Here is an 11,533-nt window from a genome sequence, read left to right on the forward strand (position 1 = left end):
GTAAACAAAATGCATGTTCCATTGTCAAAGGAAAACATGTTCCTAATTAACAACAGCTTTGTATGTCCTTCTCCCTACCCACAAATCTGGTAAGCCCAATTCAGTTTTTCTGATTAATTTAATGCATCAAATAAGTCCAATGGAAAGCATGTGATTTACAGGCTCTTTAATCTATTTGTAGAAACATTTAAAAGAAGAGAAGTAGCTTTCATGGCTCTGGCCTGCAAAACCAACAGGTGGTGCTGTTATGCAATCGAGAAATCAGAACTAAACTAGCCTCAATAATTTATTACTATACTAGCTGATTACCCAGTGACTTCGCTCACTGAGTGCAAGGGACAAAAATAAAATGTAGTATATAAATTATTACATTAACATGTAAGAATTAAAGATACATTGAGCAGAACTGGAGTGTTTTCGGGTAAAGTCCATTTTAAAGGCGCAATAACACAACAATTACGTAGTACTAACAGCAGCTTAAATGTATTTGGATCATCTCTTGGTAGCAGATCCCTTGTGAAAGGTGCTACATGACCGCTGTGGTATAGAAATTACCTTTTCTATGCGATCCTTCAAATTTCTGCCTGACAACCTTGCACTACATGCCTGTGATTTAAGAGAAAAATTATTCTGAGAAATGTGGATGCTGCCATTCCATGCTAAACGGGCAGAAGGTTCAAACAATTCCCAAGTCCAAAACTTAACATCAAGAGGTCGGTACATCTTCTTAGATGTAAACCTGTGGTGTAGCGGGTCCACAGCAAACGACAAAAGGTCCATTTTTAAATAAATAATCACCGCGCTCGCGGCTTAGCGAAGGGGCGTGGAAGTGTGGCTGAAGTGGTTCTCGGAGCAATTCATGGTTTGGGCGTTTCTCACCTAAGTGCACAGGTAAGAAACTGTCCACATCCGTGATTGTTCCTGGGGCCGCTGATTTGGCACAGCTGCCATGCCCTCTTGATAAATAGAAGCCTGAGTCAGATAGAGGGGAATGAAAAGAAAGGAAAGAAAGAACGGATGGGAGGTTGCAGGAGGAAAAAGCAGGAAGAAAAAGCAGGAAGCAGTGGGGAGAGAGAGAAAGACGGTGCGGGAGAGCGAGTGAGTGTAGGCTCGCATTCAGCTGTGCAGGCAGCCTGGGTGTTTGGCCAACACCCGGGGCATAGTAGTTGTGGTCGTTCCAACAGAGGTTGTTTTTATGAAGGATGGGAGTGACTGGAAGGCGGATGTCCCCAGCGTGAGAGCCTTGGTCATTGGGGAATCCCAAGTTGCTATTCATAGAGTCTACTGGAGCCAGGGATTGGTAAGGCGACCGACCAGCAGGAGAGTGGACAGAGGGCTGGCAGCAGGTAGGGCGACTCCCCTGTTGAGAAGCCCAGATGGGAGGAGTAGGGGAGTTACCGCAGGAAAGAAGACACCGGGCTTTGTTGTTTTAAAGGATTGCTTCCTGCATTATTTTAACCTCATTGTTTTTAGAAGATTTGTTCAGATTTAATTTTAACCTCCACAATAACACTCGTTTTAATGGATTATTTATTTAATGACTTTTGAATGCACTGCACTTATTTTGAGCACCTTGTTTTTGTTGTTGTTTTTAAATAAAAGCACTTGACACTTTTTCACCATCCCCTTGTTTTGTTGTGCCTCACTGCTAAATTCATTGGTAACATTACTGATGGTGTAGGGTTCAAAGGCTCAGATGAAGACGGTTGGGAGCATGGAACAATCCCGCATTATCACAAAACCCTCTATCTTCTTAAAAGAATTAATGACAAAAGCAACCTTGAATGTTGCGGGATTTTAGTGACCTGAAGTCACCTTAAGGGCAGTAAGTAGTCGTGCAGCACAATTTACAAAGAGAGTCTTGCTTCGATGGCGCCGATTACATTCATTTACAAAGATTTCCACTCTCCCAGGAGCCGATGGGGCACTCGAAGTGTCGCAAACAATGCGAGAAAAGAGGACGCTGCCCGAAACTGCGGAGCTCTCGACCCTGTGGAGCAGCCCGACATTCCGAACCTCTGAGCATCCACTTTGTTCTCATGACCCCTCGCCACTGAAGGTGTTGTCGTCTTCACATTGTTTACAGCTCGGCACAGTTAAAAAGTAGAAAGATGCAAAGCCCTTTTCCTCATCTCTTCTACTATCAAGTACTGCCAATTAAAAAAAAACTTATAATGTGGCGGTTTCCGCGACAGTCATGTGAACGAATAAATAAAACTTCTCTGTCAGAACGTGCGTGGCGGCAGACGGCTCAGCACTGGAGTCCAGAGAGGAGGCCTGGGAGAGGGCGCGGCGGGGCAAACTTTTATGAGATAGATTGGCATGTTTGTGTTTACGTCTTTTTAATATCAGTAAAATAACTCTCACACAAATAATAACAATTCGTAAAGACAATATAAAAATGTCGTCCACAAACAAAGTGATTAGTTCCTGTATTATAATATGTTCTTTGGTCATACGTAATTTCCGTTTTGCGTGGTCATACGTAATTTCTGTTTCAAACGCAAAAAGAAATTTAAATATATAGATTGTTAAATTGCTCATAGTAAACTCAAAATAGTTGTAAATCATGAAACGTTTCTCAATTTATATGGTAATTTTTTATTTTGAAAAAATATTTTCTTTTGGTGTATGAGAAATGTTCTTTGTGCCTTGTACCAATGCTGTGTTTCCAGGTTGCAGGGGCAGGGCCTTGAAGTGTTCTAAAAATATTATAGCTCATGTATGCACCAAGGTTATCATAGTTTTGCCTTTTTATACTAGTTTTTATTTCTATATTTTTTCTGATCATACTTGGAAAATTAGTTTAGTTTTACTTTGCCTCATCATGTATTTTTAGTTTTAATTTAGTTTTTATTTCACAAAGACATTTCTATTTTATTTTTATATCTATTAGTGTTAGTAATTATGGCATGGTTAAAGAGCTAGTATGTATTTAGTATTGTGTCTCAATCAGACAGAACTGTATACTTAATGGGTTTGGATATTTAATGTTTGTGGAAGCTTACAACAGTACACTATCAGGCTTTGTTTTTGTCTCATAAAACAAGCACAATCAAAACCAGATATGGAATATGATCAATTTTATCATTTTTAAAATATTTTCTACGTCATTTGTGCTGAGCAAATGTGCACTGACTGTTGTCACCTTTCACCTTTTCCCTTCCATACCCAGAATGGGCCAATTTGTAAACAAAACTTACGTGAATTTTAAGGTTTGAGGGTTTTTTTCCTCTACATTTCTACAGCACACAACATATCCTGCTCCAAGACAATGTGCTCGCAACTAATCCCTTCAATGTTACATTCAAAAATCTCACATTCCGGGCCTTTTTATTTTCTACCAGCTATATTGATCTTTGATTCCATATCAGGTACATGAAATTTATAGACATAATTTTGCCACCTGCATGCCTGAAAAGATATCAAAAATCAGAAAATAGATTCTACTGTGTTCTGACAAGTGTGATCATGATAGTCATGGGGGCTTAGGAAGAACAGGGCAGGGTGCAGACCCCACCTACCTCTATTGAGGGAAACAGGAAAAACAAGCATGTAGTGTCAAGGTTAGGGGTAGTGAGACTTGAAGAGCCCATGCATAAGAACAGTAAACTCTTAATGAGCAGAGTAAGAGCAGGTAATAGGAGTATGGGCAGCCACAAAATGACAGAAACAACATCTGAGATTAGGAACAATATATACATTTTCTAAACCCACTTATCCAGAGCAGGATACCAGGAATCCTGGAGCATATCCCAGCTGGTGTGGATGCAAGGCAGGAAAAATCCCTGGTATGTAATATATATGATATGGCTGATGTTAAGAACAAAATGAGTATGATATTTCAGCTGTCTATTTTGAGAGAGAGAGAAAGATTGAAAAGAGGGGGACAAATATTTTAAAACATAATTCTGCCACCAGATTATTTTAACAATATCTGGTATTGTGAGTTGTGAATATAAAAATAAAAAAAGATAAACTAGTAAATAAAGAATAAATACAAAAACACATTAGTAGGCTTAGTTTTTCACCAGTTGGCAGACTCTTTTGCACACAACCTACTTGTAGTTCAGTAGAGACATTGCCAACTCAGGAATTTTACATTTGTATCACTTCATTGTTAAAAGACCTTTTTAAAGCAAAAGTGATTGATCATCAACATTATGCTGATCTTGTATGTCGATTAGTGCTGTTTTATTTTCAAAAAGGATTTGTGCTGTGCAAAATGGCAAGTGAATTATTGTCAACAAAGCACAGACACCCGAGAAATACACTGAAATAAACTGAAACGTACTCATTTATGATTTTTCTGCTTATACAGTAAAGGTTTTGTTGAGCAGCACATTCCGACTCCAGGCCTTTGAATTACAAATGTGTCTGAATTGCCTTGAAAGCTTGCATATTGTAATCATTTTAGGTTAGCCAATAAAAGGTGTCATTTTACTTGACTTCTCATTACATCCATAATGGCTAACACGGTACAACACCATAGTACTATTTTGATACACAATGAGCAAAGAAATGCCACAGCTCATCATAAAGGACATTCGACTCATGCAGCCCGGAATTTGGCTTAGTGTGTGCTGCTGTTTAATAGTTGCTCTGTACATATTTTGGGCTCAGTCAGAATTACAGCCAACATCCCGTCATTTATAAATGGACTGAAATTCTGTAAGAGATTATCTACATCTAATACTTCTCTCTTGTGCCCCTGAAATCCAGTGAATGGTTTCGTTGAAAGCTACATAGCACATACAAAGCAAAATCATCACCTTGGTATTCTTCACTAACATTGGAACCAGAATCTGTCAAGCTGTCGCTATCAACTCCTGAAGAACTGGCACTATTCTCACACAGTAAATTACTTTCAATTTCACACACTTTACATGCCCATATTCAGCTTGCTCTGTAACAGAAAATGCTGTATGAAACCCTGCCCTCTATCACCAGCTGTCATTTAATGGATGAATATATGTGGGTGGGTTGTGGTGGATGACTTTCTGTTTTAGAGTTAAAAGTTATAAGGGTTAAATACTAACAGCAGGAATATTTATTCAAAAACCAAATATGAAATTATTTTTTAATATATTTTGATTAATTTCGGAACCCCTACATCCCAGGTTACAGGCTTGTGTAAATCTGGTTGTGATAAAAACTAAAAATATTTTTAGTAAATACTTTTTTATTTCTGTTACTCTTTTAAGGTACTTTAATAGTTTTGTTTAGATTTAATTTTTCATTTTGGTTTTAATTATTTTATTTCAGTTTATGAAAATGTTTTGTATTTATAGCTTCAGTTTAGATTTTAGTTTTTGTTAGCTATAATAACCTTAGTATGCACCTTGAAGTTTAAAGGCTACAGCTCTTTTTTTAAGTAATCCATTTCTTGATTTTTTGATATACAACTTAAATGTGTATGAACTTGTACTTCTCATTATTTTGGAGTAGTCATCATCATTAGCATCAATTACGTTAATTACTTAAATACAATAAGATTGCATACTGTGACCTTAAAACAAAAATTCAAAATTAATGATTATTAATTAGCATTTTTGCTTTTAGTGTTGAGAATTTAAAGTTGATAATCTTTTAATATTGTTCTTTGGTAGTTGTATTCTACAGTATTATAATATGTTGATAGATCTTAATTTTTGTGATTTTAATAGCATTATTTCACTGACATTTATCATCACTTGCTGGTAGCCTAATACATTCTGAAACATAGTGTTTCTCCCTTCCTTCCTAGATTGAGGTAACTTGGATGTCATCTTCCTCATCCACCCTCCAGTACTGCTATTTCAGTCTTCCACAGGTTATTGAAAGCAGCTTTAATGATCTTTTTTTTCAGCAACATTCCTGCCTAGACATTCATTTCACTAGCATCACCTCACACTGCTTACTTGGGTCAGAGGCACCAACCAGACTCACTTTCCCCAACTCCTTCAGTCAATCCAAGACAGGATCCTTTCCAATTGACATACATTATTCTGATTAAGTGCTTAATCATCTCTCTTTCTCTCTGTCACACTTACTCACATTCACACGCACACACACACACTCTTCGTAGCTCTTCAGCATGGCTCTGCCTGTTTTGTTCTGTGTCTCTCTTCTCTGTCTTTGTGGCCCCACTAATATTTTTATTCAAGAAATGCCACTGGAGAGGAATACTGACCAAGTCAGAAGGTCAAAGATGCTATGAATGCATAACATTTTTAATTTGTTTTTCTTAACTTGTTTAACATGTTTTCATGATGTGTTGAAATGAACAAGGACTTAGGACATAATTGATTTCATTTCTGACATTATTATTTTTTTATTTTCTTTTATCATAGGTAAAAATATTTTGTTCAATTCCTGATGCCCTTTTGTTTTCTACAAATGCCACCATTTTGTGATACAGTTGACTATTGTTGCTATGGAAAATCGACTAGATGTATACAATGTGTGATGTCTCCATTGTGATATTATAAAGATCTGCACCATGCACTTTCTGGTCACATTAGGAAGTAGATATCCAAATACCTTCGGTGTGTGGTTTTTCTCAAAGAATTCTATATCAAGATTCTTGTTTTCTCAGCTTCGATTTAAGTTTACTTTTTTGGCTCCATTATTCGAGACATTTCACTCTTCTGGTTATGAACTTTAGCCCATTATTTTAACTGTGATTCATCTTCTGATCTCTGAAATTTATATCTGCAGTTTTAAGCAGAACAATAACAGTGTAATAAACTATACCTGAAAAATTCCACTTTAAGGATAGTCTTTACTGGATAGGATTAATAAATAATGTTCTTACATGATTTGTAAGAAGATACAGTATTTATTCCACAATGTTAGTAAAACACTGTTACAGGTAACCAGTTTGGGTGGAATGATTGGCACAGCAGTTAGTCGAACCCGTATCCTCAATTCAGCTCCAGATCTTTTTTACTGTATGTTTAGCTTACATGTTTTCCCTATATTGGTCTGGTCTCTGTCAGTTTTTCTCAATGCTTTACCCACATTCCAAAGATGAATGTGTTAGGTTAATTGGCGATTCTGAGTGAGGCCAATGTGGATTTATTCTTAATTGAGCACTATCTGCCATCTGCAATTAGCCCTGCCTTGAAATAAATGTCACAGGAGTATGTTCCAACTCATCTACAACCTTTAGTTCATAAGTTTCTAGTATTGTCCTTCCTCCTTTTTTGGCTTCTCCTGTTCTTAACAGTGTATGTCCTAAACCAGTGTTTCTCAACCTTTTTGCTGTTACAACCTAGCTTTTCCCATATGAGTATCTTCACAAACCACCAAGGGGTCAAACTGAGTGCAAATCATGACCCATCGGCAGCAGCCTGCAACCCAAAAGTAGGTTGAGACCAAGAAGTTGAAAAATACTGTCCGAAACAGCATACAGTAGAACCTCAGTTCACGACCATAATTCATTCCAAAACTCTGGTCATAAACCGATTTGGTCATGAACCGAAGCAATTTCCCCCATAGGATTGTATGTAAATACAATTAATCCGTTCCAGACCATATAAACTGTATGTAAATATATATATTTTTTAAGTTTTTAAGCACAAATTTAGTTAATTAAACCATAGAATGCACAGTATAATAGTAAACTGAGTAGTAACACTGAGAAAACAGAGAAAACTAACACTGCAATAGTTCGCGCTATAGTGCTACCAACCACTGGCTAAAAGCACAGGGAAAAAAATGAACATTTGAAAAAAATCCGTAATTTAATAAACCACCAAGAAAAATAACATTGCAACAATGCATGCTACAAAGCGATCGCTGGAAACAGAAGTGAAAACAAAATCAAGCCTAGTGCATTCTTTAACTGCCTTCCTACCTTAATGCGTCCAGCTCTCTCTCGCGCTGCTTGTGTGTCTGCGTCTCTCTCTCGCTCCCTCTGTGTGTGTGTGTGTGTGTGTCGCGCTCTCTCTTGCGCTGCCTGTGTGTGTGCATGTTTCTCTCGTGATGCCTGTGTGTGTGTCACGCTGTCTCCTGTGCTGCCTCTGTGTGTGTGTGCGTCTCTCTCGTGCTGCCTGTGTGTGTGCATCTGTCTCTCTCTCGCGCTGCCTGTGTGTGTGTGTGTGTCGCGCTCTCTCGCTCTCTTTTTCTTGCTCGCTGCACAGGAAATGCACAGGGAGAGACTGAACATGTACAAACCGAAAGGGAAACTGGCTTGTTCGAATACCAAGTGTGTGGTCGTGAACCAAGGCAAAAGTTTGGCGAACTTTTTGGTCGTAAACCGAGTTGTACGTGTACCGAGACGTTCGTGAACCGAGGTTCCACTGTACTAGTATTGGCAAAAAAAATTGATAATCCAATCAAACTTGTTTTACATAGTATTGTTACATAGTGAAGCACAAAATGAAGGTGCTCTACTTAACATTGACATTTTTTTTCATTCAAAGAACAGAACAGTCTTGGTTTTTAAAGTGCAATGTCTAAGCTACCAAAATGAATTCCCTGATTAGATGAAGAGAAAGACTAAATGATATCTCAATCAGCTGCTTATAAAGTCAAGTCAATTCAAGTTTACTGCCATGTGTATGTAACCAATGAAATTAATACTTGCATGTCCTCTCAGAACAGTAGACAGAAATACAACAGTCAATAAGAAAGAAAGTATGCTTAGCATGATATATATGCACCAGGCATTGTCTTCCCCAGATCGCTAGAATGCAGCCTCATTGGGGGTATCATAGGAACTGGAGTTCCTTGGCTCAGACCAGTTGGGTTCCATGGGTGCTGCCAGGGGGTGCTAAGAAAACTGGTGAGCTCTACTTTGTTGGGTGCCAGCCTTATCCAGAAGTATCTGGGCCAAACCTGTGGGAAGTACTCCCAGGTTTTGTATAAAATGAGCTGGTTGTGGCACCAGTCTGTCAAAGCACTTCATCATGACTAGTGGGACTGGTCAGACAGTCCAGTTTTTTTCTTAGGCAGACCGAAAATTGCAGTCCTTTTGAAGCAAGAGGTCCATGTATACTCTCAATGAAGTATTATAGATGTAACTGAAGAAATCAACTAAATGGTGGCTATAAGATTTCATCCAGACTGGGTACTTTGTGGACATTAACTTTTTTAAACATTTTCCTCATGTCATGTATATGAACAAAGAAGGCTCAATCATGTAGTGCTTCGTGCGGGTTAAATAGGGGGCTGCTATTGTCATGATCAAACAGGGCATAGAAAACACAATAAGTTCATCAGGAAGGGAAAAATGAAGATGAAATTAGATTAGGTTTCCTTTGTAACCCATAAACAACCCTAATCCTTGTCAAATTTTGAATGGATTGTTACAGCTGCTAAATTCCATCTGTAGTTTATTCAGTACTGACATTTAGCCCATTTGATTGCTTTTCTGAGTTTATGGTTGTGTTTCTTATATGCTTCAATGTCACTGTTTTTTAAAAACATTGCTGAAACATTATCACTGTTTATTGGGAGAATGAATAATTAGCAATTAAATAACGCTACTTACAATGAGTGTTACTTCAGTTTTATATAAAGTCTTCATGGAGTATCATGTTTGGTACTTTCAAAAATGTGATAATTAAATCTGAAGACATTTTTCTACACAAAGTATAATCATATCAACCATTCAAACAACTCAGCAAGGTGACAAATGAGAAAGAGGCTCTGCAATGTCTTAAAAAAGTACTTTGCAGTCATCTAGAGCCTCATGTATAAATGATGTCATCACCCACTTTGAGATGTATAAAAACTAAATTAGGCGTAAAGCCAAGCACATTTTCACGGTAGTCCCCTACCTTACATATAAATGCTTCTCCTCAGTTTTGCAAACTGGCGGCACCCGCCATTAAAGCAGTGCTACTGTTTCTGTGTCGTTTACTTTTCTTTTTCACATTCACATTAATGATGTGTGATTTATAAAATACACCAAAATTAATTGCATATCATTTATAAATTTAATTCACTTTATTGAAATCATTCTGTAACAATAAAATGGTGCATGGAATGGCCAAACTATTCAAACTACCATAGCTGCTTTAGTGTTACTAGAAGACATGGCAAATGGAAGAATTAGAAGAAGTGTGTATTTTTAGGTGATGATGATTGGCTTCCAAGTCGATTTTGATTTCCAAGAGCTATCCTCTTGGAGCAGAGTGCTGAAATGGTGCCGGTTTTTCCAAGGCAGACTCTGAAAAATTGTGCTCTACCTGCTCCTTTGCAAATTCAGTCCACTCTCAGGTTTTCAGCCACAAGAGCTTTTCAACGTGAACTTGCCGACTGATCGGGTATTTCACAAACATCACTGAGTTGTGCAATGCCAGCTGTATAGGATGGTATTATCCGCTTATCATCCAGATAGATTTCTTTATACTGTGATTGAACTGCGAAACATGAAAGCACAGTTTTACAAATGTAATCAGAGTGGTCAACTGCATGCACATTGCTATTGCAACAGCGCTGGACAAGTTACATCAGCCAGGGATGAATCACCAAAAGAATAAGTTGACATTAGATCATAGACAGCTGGAGAACCTATAAAACTGGCAGCTCTATATAGTCGCATGTTCTGCAAAAGGAAAGCAGTTCTTTTAAAGATAGCAAATCACCTTAAATATCCATGTAAAGAGAAGAAAATCGATTTGTTGTGTCACTTTGTGTTGATGCTATAGTATAAAGTCACCTTCAGAGAATGAATTGCTTTAGGTAATAAAATGTATTTCTACTCTATTAATTTGCTGCTCTATAGTCCACAGAAAGTGTGTCGCATTGTGCAGGCATGTACCTGAACAGATGCGTTATGATGAACCTGACCCTGACTCACCAAATGATCAGCCAAATTTAGATAGCAGTACAACTTCACTTGAATGTAATTAACAGATTGTAAAAACAAGTAATCAGATGCAGCATGTATTTTTATCCAATTCAGATGGCCTACCAGCGGTTTCTGAGGCAGAGGTGTGTGTGCAGTGAACACCCGAAGATGTGCTTGGCACAGCAGCATCATCATGTTATAGGTGCGGGGGTCAGCTTTTGCAATGTTGTCTGAAACAGAACAAACAGATGCGATTCATGTTTTAATGATGACTGTGATATTTGACCACTTCTTTTTTACTTCAAGCACTATGCAACTATTAGACTTTTAAGTGTCTCTGCCATACTTTTGTTGCTTATACCACTGCGTAAACCTTTAAATAATATGTTTCTCTGTGCTTCCACTTTGCATTTGCTGAAATTCTTCTTTTTTTACATGTTTTTGCCATTGTCTTTACAATGATTTGCTTATTAAAATATGCAAAATTCTAGGAGGAGTCGGGGTGAGACAGCAGGCATGTGCACGAGTATTACATTTCCATTTTCCAGGATTTATGGAGCGGAAGTGAATTGAAGTTGGATTATGCACGGTTTTGTGCATCTGGATTTTTTTGTGCGTACGCACATTTCTGCCTTTGTGCATACGTCATGTTTTAGTGTGAATTCTATGCATGGCGTTATACATGAGGCCCCTGCTGTGAATATTGCTGAGTGTAACTTTATGCATCGGTGTTGCACTCTTCCCAGAACT

At 37.9% G+C, this 11,533-nt stretch overlaps 1 protein-coding gene across 1 annotated transcript in view; it reads right to left on the reverse strand.

The window, feature by feature from the left end:
- Positions 1–3,333: 3,333 nt before the first annotated feature.
- LOC120537727 (mucin-2-like) overlaps positions 3,334–11,533 on the reverse strand; it is a 74,706-nt gene continuing 66,506 nt past the window's right edge. Inside the window, exons 4-5 of the mRNA XM_039766922.1 lie at positions 10,907–11,013; positions 3,334–3,414 (exon numbers count right to left, since the gene is read on the reverse strand). Of these exons, the coding sequence (XP_039622856.1) occupies positions 3,334–3,414; positions 10,907–11,013 (188 nt within the window). The remainder of the gene's footprint in view (positions 3,415–10,906; positions 11,014–11,533) is intronic.

Source organism: Polypterus senegalus, chromosome 1, assembly GCF_016835505.1.
Source record: "Polypterus senegalus isolate Bchr_013 chromosome 1, ASM1683550v1, whole genome shotgun sequence".
Lineage (NCBI taxonomy): Eukaryota > Metazoa > Chordata > Cladistia > Polypteriformes > Polypteridae > Polypterus > Polypterus senegalus.